We start from the raw sequence: 14996 nt of genomic DNA on the forward strand, positions 1-14996 counted from the left end.
TTTTTTGCTGTTATTATACTGTACGTTTGCTCTGGAGGGAGACACTATCTCATCCAAAGCTGTTCGCTATACAGACAATCTTGAAAAGATAATCCAGAACACAGACTTTCAGTGCCTTGGCTTTTAAGATATACGAAAATATGAGAGACCAATGGAGAATTGTCTACCAACACTATTTTGTCTATATATATCAATATATATTTATTATCTGTTTTCCCCAAAGAGTATTAAGCTCCATGTGAGTAGAGTTTTTTGTCTGTTTTGTTCAATTCTCTATCTGCAGTGCCTAGAACAGTGCCTGGCATACAGCAGATGCTCAATAAGTATTTGTTGGATAAACTAATGAATGGATGAGTATGAATTATTTAATCAATTTCCTAATGATGGGAATGAGGAGAAAAAAATAACCTTGGTATGTGTATTTCTATTAATATACTGACTGGTGTTTAGGTATTACTTTTATGTTGTGAAAGTAAATTTCCATTTTAACACTGATCTTTATTAAAGCCACCTGATTTGATAATATACACATTTAAAGAAAAGCCATGGAAAAGGAGATTTTTTACCGAAACATGCTATAGGTTTTATTGCGGTTGGGGGCTTTTGAAACAAAGACGTGTGTAGGCACATATCAGTAATAACAGTGAATGCGCAGCATATTGAGTTATGATATACCACATGGATTTAATTAAAATGTCAGCTGCATTTTTTTTACTGTGAGTCTAAGTGGTTAGATTCAATTTTGTTAAGTGCAATATTTGGCTACAAATTTTCCATTTGTCCCTTGGGTTTATGTAATTCTCCCAATTGTATCAAAAATGAGAATATTCATCTCTCTAAATATTCATAGGCTGTATTAAGTTATGGTGCAATGTTGGGCTGTGTTATAGTTTAAGAAAGAGTGGGGTGGGAGATTAGTTCTGCCACTAATGAGCTTTATAACCTTGAACAAGTCCCTGAATGTCTGTACCACATTTTCCATTGTACTTTGAAGATCAGAATAGATGCTTTATAATGTTCCAATTCTAGATCTTTTTCCATTTTGGATACTCACACAACTGTCTTTTATTGTGATTCTGTTTTCAGGTGATGTCCTTGTTGCCGTGAACGATGTAGATGTGACCTCTGAGAACATAGAGAGAGTTCTATCTTGCATTCCTGGACCTATGCAGGTGTGGACATTCTTTTTCTGTGTTTTAGGATGAATTACATGAAATAAGTGTTTGTGCTATCTTTTTATGAAATTCTGAAAATAGTCATGTATAATGGGCGAGTTATACTTAACATGCTAGGATATTTCTAAAATTTTAGCTCTTAGAGATTGTTCCAAAAAGAGAGAAATATCTACAAGAACAATAATAACATACATAATGACCAACTTGCCATTATAAGTACCATACCTGCTGATGAAAATCCAATTCCTAGGAAAGCCATTTAAAATAGTCATGGAATTTTCTATGTTCTGACTTAGTAAAATCATAATTGCTATAAAGTTTTTTATTGTGGTTTTGTTTATTTTAAAAGCTATACTATTTTCTTGATTTTTTTTCTTTTTTGTTATCTAGTTTAGCCTTACTCCTGAGCTTTTAGCTTAATGAATTATTTTTCATTCCTTGTAGGTAAAAATAAATCTCTTTCATAATAAGTTATTTTGATTCTCTAAGCATTGACATTTTGTATTACAGATGACATTTTTATGTCATTAGATGTATTTTTTCTTTTTTCGTTTTGTTTTTTTAAATTTAGTTTTATTTATTTTTTTATACAGCAGGTTCTTATTAGTCATCAGTTTTATACACATCAGTGTATACATGTCAATCCCAATCTCCCAATTCATCACACCACCACCACCACCCCCTGCCACTTTCCCCCCTCAGTTTCCATACGTTTGTTCTCTACATCTGTGTCTCAACTTCTGCCCTGCAAACCGATTCATCTGTACCATTTTTCTAGGTTTCACATACATGCGTTAGTATACGATATTTGTTTTTCTCTTTCTGACTTACTTCACTCTGTATGACAGTCTCTAGATCCATCCTCGATTAGATGTATTTTTAAAATGCTATACCTCCTGTTTAAGAATGTTCTGCTCTTGTTATCATCAGGAATTGGGTTTCTCTCTTTCGAGGGGTAGGGACGGTGATATGTTTTAGACAGGTTAGAGACTCCATCAGGCAGTGAGAGGATGAAGCAAGTTTCAGATTGATCAGGATGAAGAACAGAATGCCTGATAAATCAGAATCATATCTGCATCTGATTTGAGATTCTGAAATAATAGGACCCATTATGAAATTTCTTGTTTTCTAAGAAAAAAGACTTCTGTTATGTTTATTACTTCCTTCTCTTAACACACACACACACACACACACACACACACACACAGAGACGCTCTGTAAATTTAGCTATCTTCAGAAATGCAAAATGAAAGTGCTAGAATAACTATGGTAGCCAGTGACTAGCAATGTCTAGGAGTGGATAGAGAGATGGGGATGGAGGTGGGGTGCTGTGTGAAATAATAGCAATCAGGCGGACATAGTGCTTCAGTAGGGTGTGCTGGTATCCCCTTTAGTTGCTAGATGAGGGGAGGAACAGGGGTGGGCCAAGGTACTAGGGCACCTTAAGGGGTCCAGACAGCAGCTGCTTGCCAGTCAGTAATGAAGAATCACAGTATTTTAATGACTGAAACAGTGTCACCCAAGTAAACTGGCTGCGTATCGGCCCCAAATGAGGGCTCCTCCTTTCTTGCCTATGTCAGTGGCAGGTGTCCTGTCAGTACTGCCAAAGTTCAACCACATCTGTTCTGTCTTTAAAAAAAGAATTATGTTTCCAGTGGAGTCACATTATACTTATATTTAATTAACATTTGTAAATTCAGCTATGCAACCTTGGCAGAAAAAGAAGAAAAAGAAATAATGATTTAAATATTTTTGGACCAATTTCATCCACCATTTCCATGTCCTCATTAAGCATGAAATAGCAGTGTATCTGCTGTCTGCCTGGTTTGCCTTACAACTGCATTAAATGTGGTTCTGTGCTTAAACATACACACACACACACACACACACACACACACACACACACACAAATATATGTATTTGTATATATATTTATATTTATTTTATATATTTTTTTTTACAACATGGCTCTTAAGTGCCAATTCTTACATCTTGTGCAGAAATGAGGAAACAGCAATTTGTTTTAAAGACGGAAGAAAAACTGTTGTGAGTTGGAATTAGCCTATTGAGAGAGTATGTTGTACCCCAGCACGGCCTTGCCTTCCTACTGCAATTTCAAGGGGATTTTGACTATATACAACCTGAGAATTGGGAAGGGAACTAGTGTTTGTATGTGCCATCAAGTGTGTCAGTGCTTTGCTAATAGCATTCCCTTTGATAATTTCATTTGTTCCCCATAACAATCTGTAAGAATCTGATAATTTGTATTCCTATTTTATATATGAGAAAAAAAAATCTGAGAGAGAGTTAATGATTTGTCCAAGGGTGCAGAATTAATAACTCAGAGCTAGAACTGAAACTGACTCCAGAGCATGTTACTCCCATTTCACATACAACCTGGGTGGATCTTCGTGTCTGCATCCCCTTGTTCTTGTTGGGCCAGAACTAACTGCAGTGGACTTGTCTCAGAAAAAGCTGTTCTACCTGGTTTGTATCTAAGGCATTTGAAACCCTTATGCAAGCAATAAGGGGAGAGGAATGCTGGTTTATAAAGAATACCTTAGCAGACTTAACATTTAATTTGGAAATAGCCAACAGTAACATTTTAAACTTAGAGTATAAAAATAGCCTGAAAGCCTTCTTGTCATCCAACAGAAGATGCCCTGGAGGAGAGTATAATGTGGTAGAAAGGTCACTGAGGAGAAGGAGGGCAGATCTCTATTTTAAACCTCGCTCTGAGCAAGTTTCCACACTCTTCTGGGTTTCAGTTTCCTCATTTATAATCAGAGGGGATTTGAGAGAATAAATCTCTGAGCCCCATTCCAACTCTACAGTTCTGTGTTTGAATTTTAAATAAGTTCTGTTATAAATAGTTTCAGAACACCAGGATGAAATCCAGAGGCAAAGCCTATATACTACATGAGGCACAAAGAGCCCAAATCATTTCTTTTGAAGCCAGGTTTTAAGATTCTGCAAAACAATTATCTTAGATTCTTCAAAAATGTTAATGTCATGAAAGAAAAAAAGGCTGGACAACTGTTTTAGACTAAGACAGACTGAACTAACTCAGAGCTAGAACTGAATACAGACTTTGATACAACCAAATGCAGTGACTAATCCTTTATTGATCCTGTAGTGCAGTTAGGAACAGCTGTATTGGGATATTTGGGGAAATTTGAATACAGCCTTTACTAGAGAATAGTATTGTGTTTAATATTAAAATTCTTAAGTATCATAATTGTATTTGGTTTTGTATCCTTAGGAGACATGGACTAAAGTACTTAGCAATGAAGCGTTAAAATAGCTGCAAATAATTCTCAGGTAGTTCAGGCAAAAATTTTTTTTAAATAGAGAGAGAGGGTGAGGATGGAAGGAGAGGGGAGTCACACAAGCGAGAAGAGAGGGAGGAAGCAAATGTGGCAAAATGTTAAAAATTGCTGAAACTGCGTGAGAAATATATGCATAATTGTACACTTCTTGCAACTTTCCGTAGGTTTATCATTTTTTGAATAAAATGTTGTGGGTTTAAAAAAAATGTTTTAAAAATTCAAAATGACAGGAACAAAGGTGCAAGTACTTTTCTAATTACTGACCTTTGTGACCTTGACCTGTTGTCACAGCTCTGTTCACTCATTTATTCAACAAGCACATAATGATGCAGTTATGCCATCCCCTCCCCTGGCTTGATCAGGAAACTTGGGTCCAAACATTGCAGTTGACCGGGATTGATTGCATTAAGCCCTGGGCCATCACCGTGTTTCCTGGAACTTTGGAGGAAGCCAATTCCTTTTCTGGGAGATCAGCCTGCAGAACATTCATCTTAGACTCTCAGCTTTCAAGTACTTCTTAGGCCTCAGAGAGAGGAGAAAATGCTTCTTAAAGGAGATGACACTTGAGTAGAATATTTTAATTTTTATTATTTCTTTGTTCCACAAAAAGTGGTGCTCATATATATTGTGGAAAGATTAGGAAATAGGCAAATTTTTAAAAAAGTATTTGTAAGTGTTTTTTTTATTCTCAGAGCCCAGAAGTAACCAGCTATGTCAATGTTTTAAAGAAGAAGACTGATGTGATCAGATTTGCATTTAGGAATATATCCCTCTGGATGGGACTGGAGGTTGGGAAACCAGGTGGTCAGCTTTCCAGTAGTTCAGAAGAGAAGTGGTGAAGGCCTGAGCAAAGGCCTTGGCTGTGGATATGGAGGAAAAGGAGTAGATTAGATTTAAAGTATGTGGGAAGTAAAGAGGACAGTACTTCCTGCAGGAGAGAGCGGAGTCCAAGATGCCTTCCAAGTTTTGTCTTGAGTAATCTTGTGAGATCACCCGAAAGAGGAGGATGGAGGAGAGAGAATTTGCTGAGCCACGTAGACTCAATTCCTTCAGAGTTTTCACTAAGGAATATTCAGAGCATCTGCCAGAAAGGAGAAAAGATCAGACACATGGAGAGCAACGAAGATGTTGTGAGAGAGTGCAGACCATGGGGCAGAAGTGAGAGTGTGGTCTGGCTCTGGAGCTGCTTCAGATTCTGACAGCCTCCCCAGGTCCCATGTGTGAAGAGGATGGCATGGTAGCTAATGGGGAAAAAGGATCAGTTGGTTGGTTTGGCAGAGGCTGAAGAGACATTGCTTGTCATGTGGGGTGGGTTGGAGGTGGGAGTAGAGAGAGGATATAATTAAAGCAACAAGATTTTGGCAGTGGTGAATTATAGAGAGCATATCCTTGGACCTGAGGTAAGACATATCAGCTCCTGAACTGAGGGGCCAGGGTCGGGGGTGGGGGGACAGAGGAAAGAAAGGATGGGGAAATTGCACAAATAAGAAAACCTTTTGAGGGAGACAGGAGATGATGAAACTTGTCACCAGTTAATGTCCATGGAGGAACAACAGAAAACACTTTTTATAAGAAGCCTCATATAAACCCAACAGAAAAACCCTCTTTATAAGAACCTTCATTTGAACTCTTATAAAAACCTTTTTTTATAAGAAGCTATAAACTATCTTATATCAGATGCTTCTTAATAAAAGTTTTTTCCTATAAAACGCATAATATCCTTAATATTTACATATATCAACCCCTTTTTAAAAATGGCACTTAACTCTTAATTTGGTTGTCTGTCTTACCCATTTATCATTTTATCAAGACAACCAGATTTCCTGACATTTATGGCTACTTAACATGTAAGCATTTCAGAATGTCTTGTTAAAGTGTAGTTATCTTTGCATTATGGAGCCAACTTTACTTAAATTAGAAGAATGGTGGCTAAGATAGTTCCTTAAAGAATGTTAGTGGATGGTTCTGTAGTTTATTTGTTTGAGTTTTTGTCATGCTGAGGGGAAAAGGTTCTTGCCCCACAGAAAAGAAGTTCTGACGTTTGCCAAGTGTAGCATTAAAGTTAGTTTTCAAGTGTGTCGCTCTTCACCAAGCATAGCAAACCAGTCTTAAATTTTAGGTTGCCATTGCTGCCTAAAGTAAAATTGGTAAATTTTTATTTTAAGTCTACCAACTCATTTCCTTTTGTCATTCCCTATCTTTTGACCTCTCCACCCACAAGAATCTCAGCTGGAGAAGATACCCTCCCTTCTGTCTCTTCGGACACATATTTCTTTCTCTGAGGACCACTGGGGTGCACAGCTCTCACAGCCGACGCAGTGCCTCTGTGACACCTGCTCCCCTAGGATGTCACTCATCTGCTTCCTACAGTCAGATTTCTCACCCTCCACTCCATTCATATACCTAGTTCCTCCCCAAAGCCCAGTGCTGGGGACAATCTTCAAAGCTCCCCTCTATATTGGTACAAAGTCTGCACTCGGGATTTCCCCCAATTCGAAAGATTTCTCACATTCCCAAGGAACACCGTCAAAGACTCCCATATATTTTCTTCTGGACACTCCTAAATCCTCCTTCTCAAATGAAAGAACCCCCTGAGCTCCAAGCCATTTTTACTTCATTGGATCCTTGTTCAAGGATTTAATATATTTATGCTTATGCTTATATTTTTACTTATGTATACATATATTGAGCATTACCCACTAGAACAGATGCCATCCTCAGAACATAGTCTTTCAGGCCATATAATGCTTCCATGTTGCTTGTTTGGGTCAAAACCTCACACCAAATATTCTTTTTCACATATTTCTAAGATTATGTTGGAAACAGTGTCTCTTCATCTCTCCTCACCTTATCCTTATATTAATTTTCTTCAGATAACTCTTGATTGTTCTCATATAGGATCTCTAACTTTTTATGTTTTTGTTTAGCTTACTTAATATTTCCCCCCCAAATATACTAGTGTTCTATTAGCCTTTTTAGATACAGTGTTCTAATAATACCAAGGGCCCATTTTTCAACATCAAGTTTACAGAAAACATTAAAAATTAGTAAAGGTTGATATTTTCCGCTTGGAATATTAAATGTTTTGTAAAGAAACATTATCATTTGGCCTCAGAAAAATTTCATGAGGAACTTCTCTCTTCCTACTCTCTAGTCATGATCTGGTTCATCTTAACTCTGAATATATATATATAGATAGATAGATAGATAGATAGATGAATTTAGACCTCATGTCTCTTTTCTACTCGTTAATAAAATAAAATCTGAAACTTTATTTATTTATTTATTTATCTGGCTGCACCAGGTCTTAGTTACAGCACGCAGGATCTTTAGTTGCGGCATGCGGTATCTTTAGTTGATATGCGGGATCTTCTAGTTTCAGCATGCAGGCTCTTAGTTACTGCATGTGGGATCTAGTTCCCTGACCAGGGATTGAACCTGGGCCCCCTGCATTTGGAGCATGAAGTCTTAACCGCTGGACCACCAGGGAAGTCCCAGAAACTTATTTTAGAAAATATGTTTATTTAACTAAATTCACTTTAGGTAGACAAAGATAACTTAGTGCCTCTGAAGCACCAGACAGCTACAGATAAGCAAAATTGAATACAACCATAAATAGTCACTCTTTGCCAATCAAAAAAAGCAATCTAGATATTTCTTCATTTGAAAGCTTTTATTCATCAGGATAGATTTATTTTACAGTATAATACTAACAATAGTTAGATGGGCTGATGGGATTATGAATGAATTTTTTTAAAATAATATGCTTAACATTTTTGATAAAAATGTATAAATATGTAAGACTCATTTTTTAAAGGAGTGATAGTAACATATTTATCATATAGTTAAAGTTGGCCTTGAAAATAGTACCTCTTTTAATAAATTATTAAAAATAGGTATTGTTTATTATTGTCTTGATAATAATTTTTAAATGTTTCCTCTCAAAATGCAACTTACCGCATACAAACAATTTTATCTTCTTTTAAATATTGACATTTCCTTTTTCCCCCAGTTTTTTGAGGTTTGATTGACAAATAAAAATCATATATGTTTAGGTTGTACAGTGTGATAATTTAATATCCTATATTGACCAGACTTCTTTATTCTTGATCAAGCATGAATTTATTTTTTGACTTTTAAAATTTAATCTAATTAAAGAGTCATTGCACTTTAATGTCTAAATTTAAAATTTTATAGGTTGTTACAGTTAGAATGTCCTGTCTTACTTATCTGTATTCTGATAAGACTTTAAACATTAGGAACATTTTGTGCCTATATAGCTTGTGATGATGTCCTTGCTACACAAAATTAACTACATTTAGTGAAAACTTCTTTTAGTCAAGATACACACTGGTGCTTCTTTGAAGTAAGCAAGTTATCTTTGGCCAGCTGGCATCTAGACATATATCTCCTTTTTCAAGGAAAGTTAATTGAGAAGTGGAAGCTACCTTTCAACAACTGGAAAATGGCCACATTCTGGACTCTTACCAATCTTGTTTGACATCAGGCCATTGAAATTAAAACTATCTTGACAAAACTGATAGATAGTCTTCTTAGGGTCATGGTTCAAGATCTGGCATGTTGATGGTTTTTACTGCCCTTAGCCTTCATTTCAAAGGACCACAAAGAATGTCTAAGAGAAGAATATTTGAATATCACCTCACTTGAAAGGAGAGCTAATTCTGGTTGTATGAGGTTGCTTTTAATCCTGAATCTCTTCCTTTTACCTTCCCCAGATGAGTCAGTGCTATTACCGTTCTTAATGTAATGTTACTCTCTATTATGCTATCAGATCATACTAATTTTTGTTTTTCCATGGCATTTCTTGTATTTGTTGTCAGTACTTGGAATAAAATGATTAAGTTTAAACTAATGAACTTATATACAGAGAATTATATATTCTTAATAAATATTTGTACAAATATGTGCCAGATACTGTCTTAGGACCTGGAGATATAAGTAGAATACACAGTCCCTGCCATCAAGGAGCCCATACTCTAGGATGATTTTTATGCATACCGTGCGTACCTGAGTGAATGTGCATGTACAGATCCTTTGTGAAAACCACAGCTGATTTTCCCTTGTTGAAAAATCAACATGTTTTAATTTTTTAAAGGTGAAACTGACATTCGAAAATGCATATGCTGTGAAAAAGCAAACAACTCAACCAAGACAGAAAAAGGCACAGTCAAACACAAGTGATTTAATCAAACTTCCATGGGGAGAAGAGGACAAAGATACCCAGCAGAATATTCTAAACACTCCTCACATCGTTATGTATCTCACACTACAGCTCGACTCGGAAACATCAAAGGAAGAGGTGAGTGTCTGCTCAAAAGTGCAAAGGAAAAAAGTAAGGACCTTTTTATAGTCTTCCAAATGATTCTCAGTCATTCTGTGTCTTATGTTTTTGGTATGTCTCTTACACACAGCAGTCTTCAAATTGACAAGCTCAATCAGTCCATTTATAGAGATTACTGAAATATTTGAATTTGTTTCTCCTACCTTCTTTAAAAATTTCTATTTGAATTGCTTTTTCCATGATATTTTTTAAACTATACTTGATTGCTTGCATCATTATTATTCTTGCTGTATATTCTTATTTCTATTTTCTTGTGATTACTCTAAAAATTTTATCATGATATTTCTCTTAACAGATTCTAAAGTTAAATACTATCTTAACCCCTTTTCAAAATAATTCAAGGCCCTTAGTACACCTTAACTCCAATTTTCCCCTCTTCACCTACATGGTATTGTCATCAGTATTTCAGTGGTATCATTTTTTAAAATTCCACAAGTTGGGCCTAATTATACTACTAGTACTACTACTTATTATTATCATATTTTATACATTATAAACTGTATAAATTATATATCATAAAATGCATATTTTGTACATCGTATTTCGTACAGATGAGTCATCTTTAAATTTACATATATGCTTGCCATTTTCTTTATTCACTGTTCTTAAATCTCAGGCTGACCTTATTTGATCATTTTTCTTCTTCCTAAAACATATACTTTAGGCATCTCTTTTTAATGAAAATCTGTTGGTGGTAAATTCTTTTTGTTGTTATTTATTTGATGTCTTTTTCACCCCTTCTTGAAAGGTAGCTTTATAATTATACATTGTGAGAATAGGCCAGTTGCTATAACAAATAATCCTAATGTCTCAGTAGCTTAACATAGTAAAAATTTATTTCTCCTTTCAATGTACATGTTCCTGGTCAAATGGCTCAATGATTTGAGCCCTTCATTCAGTGGTTCCATTATTCCCAAGGACTTCAGAGTCCTCTCTTGGATCTTTTCCATCTAGTTGGCCAGTGAGAGAAGACAGAAAGCATGCAATATCACATGGGACATTTCAGAGGCCTAGCTTAAAAGTAGGAACATCACTTCTGCTCATGTTCCAATGCCTAGAACTAGTTATATGGTCTCTCCCAATGCAAGAAGGTGAGAAATATAGTCTTCCTGTGTGGCCAGGAAGAAGATGAAGTCAACACATAGCATTACTTATGCCAACTAGGTAGAAACTTATTTTCTCTAATCTGTTCGAAGATAGTATTTCTTTGTCTTCTGACTTACAATTGCTGTTAATAAGTCTACTGTTGGTCATTTCTTTTAATGAATCTGTCTTTTATTTTCTTTGTTCAGTTTCTTGCTTCTGGTATGTTCAAACTGTTTTTTAACCTCTCCATAGTGTTTTTTTGTTTGTTTGCTTAAATATTCCTATTTTTATTTTTAGAAGTTCCTGAAAAGTTTTTAACTAGTCTACATGCAAATCTGCTATGCTATTCCTAGTAGTCTGTTGTTTCCTTGTCTTAGTGATTCTATACTTTATTTCTCTAAGCATCTCATACATAGCTCTTCTTCATTCTATATCTTCCCATTCTAATATCTCTAAGTCCTAATGGGGACTCTGACTTGTTGTGGCTTACCTTGTTATTTCCTTGGGTATCATTGACTAAACTTACTGCTTGATTTTATCTTTGGGAGTCCTGTGTTTCTAAATGGGAAATGCCTTCCTTCAAATAGAATTTGCTTCTTCTGCTTCTATCACTGACATAGCACACTTAAGCCTCACTAAAGGGTCTAGGTTTAATGCAGTGGTCCTAGGCCCAGCTCACCTACCTAGCCACTGGCCCAATGCTCAGTGTCCTGACTGAAGACACTGTAGGTATCAGCCCTCAAGACAACCTGCCTCTGTCCTTCTGCCCACTACTCACCACTCCCAGCTGAGGCCCCAGCTTGCTTTGCTGTGCTGGGGAAGGGGGTTGGAAAGGTATGGAGAAGATGTCATTGGAAACCTCTCTACTTGTTATATATCCAGCAGTTTAACAAGTATGTTTTGGCCATGAATCCAGTTGTTTTACAGCACAAGGGTCTCAGAGCATCTAGTTTACCATAATGCTTTGAGCAGAAGGGAGATCTAAAAAGTTTTTACCTAGTTTACATTTCTTTCCTTTTGAAATCCTTGCAGCCTATACTCTCAATGCCAAACCCATTTTATCCAAAGGGTGTATTTCCTTGTGTTGTTTCTTCATATGTCATAATTTAGCCAATAATTGAACTGGAAAGGAAGGGATTTACTTCTACATATTTTTATAATTTTCTGTGTTCTGAAAAATACATGGAGACCTAGAGTTGATAATTCTAATTTCTTGCACGTTTTACTAGTCCTTTGTATCTTTAGAACAGTAAGAAATTTAACCATGTATTAAATAGAACACACAACATATTTCTGGGATGGTAGCATCCTGAATCTTCCAAGGTCATCTTGGAGTAGGATAGTGCTGAGGCCTTTTGTCATCCTTGCCTTTCTTTCCATGGGAAAGTGTGTAGATATTTCTTTAATGAACAGGTTTCTGTCTGTCGACAGCCCTGTATCAACACTGTAATTAGGAGAGGCTTTTTATTCTTACTGAATAGAGTGGAAACTGCTGCAAATGCATGCTACTAACGAGTGCTTTAAAATACAGCTAATTAAATTGGGTAGGAACTGTAGAGCTTGCCAGGTCTTGCATTGTGAGGCTTTCTGGGCTGGTCACAGCAGAGGTTGGAGTAGAGACTTTCTCAAATGACCTTTGTATTCCGGTATTACTTATTTTACAATTAAATGTCATAGGGTCATTTTGTTTTCATGTGAGTTACATATTTAATAACAGCTTGTTTTCTTCAAGTTACAAGATTTGGACATTTTAAAAAAAATGAATCAAAGACTATATAGTTATTTGTTTAAAGTGGTATTTGGTATTTGGCTAAATACAGTACGTTTATTTACCAGTTAAGGTTTAAATTTATTACGTAGACATAACAGAAGATCTTCACTGGTGTTTGAGTTAATTTCTAGAGATAAAATGGTTTATAATATTTTTACATTATTACAGAAATTTTGAGTTGTTAGGCAGACTGTATTTGGCCACATAATTCCATAGCAATTTTCATATACTGAATGTGTTTAATAAGTATAAAAAACAGGTGTGTCCAGTTTGTTATTATTTATATTTTATCCTAATGTAAAAGTTGCGAAGGCATGGACTCCAAGTCACATAATTATTTCGTGTAAAGAGAGACCAAAGCAAAGTGTAGAATGCTCTTTAGAAAGAGAACCAAAGAAAAGATACAGTATTTTAAGAGTTTGGGCTTTCGATAATGGCTATGTTAATAGTTATGAATATTGTTATTAAGTAGCATAACTGGAAATTACTCTGAATTCTCTATGGTTTCTATCTAGAAATTTTAATTTTGCCTGCTTTTAATTTGTCTTGTGAGAAAAATAGCATGTTGCTTTAAGTAATAGCAAAAAAGTGAATCAGAGAATGATTCAATCCGTCATGTAAAAGTACTAGCAATGCACATCTTGATTTTGCAATTTATAAAAATGAAATTTTTTAAAAACTGTGTGTTTCCTGGGAATATACTCTTCGTGAAAATAGGAAACTATTAAGCATTTTGTGAATAATCTTATGGATTTAGTATTTTCCATAATTTAAAATGTCTCTCTTTTAAAGTTTGAATACAGATTAATTTGTGGTGGGCAAACGATTTCAAATTTAAACAGAAGATTTTATAATATCATAATACTTCTTTCTTCCTATCTGCATGACTTTAATTTAATTTTGTATTCTCACTCTGTAAGTTTAATTGCAGTCTTGTCTTGTGTTTAAATAAAGATTTAATGGTTTCACCAAAGATGAAGCTTATCTTAAAGACTCCTAAAATTTACATGTGGTGTCTGTGTGCACATGCAACCACAGGAGATAAGAATATCTATATAACGAAATATAAATATTTTAATTTGTTGTAAAGGGAGATTAATGTTTGAGACATTGTTTGCAATTAGTTGTAATTATTCCAACTAATCACTATCCTACTCAGTACATGTATCATGACTAATTTTAACAGTCTCTAACTTATTTTCAAATGTGGTATTTTAAATACTAGGTAATGTGTTAAAATTCCAGGCATACTCCTCTCCTTATGTTTGAATAAACCTCCCACTGAAGCTGAAAGGAATCTTTTTATTTTTTCCTTAATTTGAAGTCTGAACTTGCCATGAAAAATATAACGGTTGGAAAATTTGGGGGGAATTGACATTTCTATTTCTTTTTATTTAACAGCAGGAAATCCTATATCATTATCCAGTATCTGATGCATCTCAGAAACTTAAAAGTGTGAGAGGGATATTTCTCACACTCTGTGACATGTTGGAAAATGTAACTGGGACACAAGTTACTAGGTAATAATTGATTTTTATTTAGCTTTAATTCTCTTTCTCCCAAGTTCTTTACCTTAATTCTGACAAACAAAATACTAATACAGGTATCTATTATACGAATATATTTGTATCTATAATGTAAATATTTATATGGCAGATATGATATCTGCAGATATTTTGTTTCTCACCTAGGTTATTTCTACTAATCATCTATTTAAAATGTAAGTTCTGAGAACAGCTGTAGATCTGGATGTTTTGGACTTTCACAAACTTGGATTAATGACTCTACTTTAGAATTTCTTCATGAAGGCGGTCTCTCTTAAGCACAGCATTATGATGAGTTTGGGCTTTTTTATGACTTTATCTTGATTATTAACTTGCTTGACAATAGCTTTGTGGTTGATAAGGATGACTGAATACTGAATTTTTCAGATAGTTCAAAATATTTTGTTCTGTTCTTAGAACAATGATAGAAAACACACAATACACATACGCTTTAGGAAGAGTATTCAGAAGGCAGTATCATCTGTGCAAGTTCCCTCAGTGATGGATAAGCAAACTGGTGTTAAATAACTTTGTGAAAGTCGATTATAGAGCCACACATCCCATTCCATGTTCATTTATCAAGTCTTGACTTTGAAATATTATAGTTAACTTATGGAAAAGGGGGGCTCAAAGTTTATTGAGTTTTGTTTTTGCTTTATTTCATAAAATAAATCTATAGATTATAAACCATCTTTCTTCCTTAATATTTCAACAATTTTAGACTTTACC

The 14996-nt window shown here is 35.0% G+C and overlaps 1 protein-coding gene across 1 annotated transcript in view; it reads left to right on the forward strand.

The window, feature by feature from the left end:
* The window catches only part of INTU (inturned planar cell polarity protein), a 74336-nt gene that overhangs the window by 23946 nt on the left and 35394 nt on the right, over positions 1–14996 (forward strand). Inside the window, exons 3-5 of the mRNA XM_024745036.1 lie at positions 1087–1172; positions 9621–9824; positions 14125–14243. Coding sequence (XP_024600804.1) covers positions 1087–1172; positions 9621–9824; positions 14125–14243 — 409 coding nt within the window. The remainder of the gene's footprint in view (positions 1–1086; positions 1173–9620; positions 9825–14124; positions 14244–14996) is intronic.

This window comes from Neophocaena asiaeorientalis, unplaced genomic scaffold (genome assembly GCF_003031525.2).
Source record: "Neophocaena asiaeorientalis asiaeorientalis breed wild unplaced genomic scaffold, Neophocaena_asiaeorientalis_V1.1 scaffold65, whole genome shotgun sequence".
NCBI lineage: Eukaryota > Metazoa > Chordata > Mammalia > Artiodactyla > Phocoenidae > Neophocaena > Neophocaena asiaeorientalis.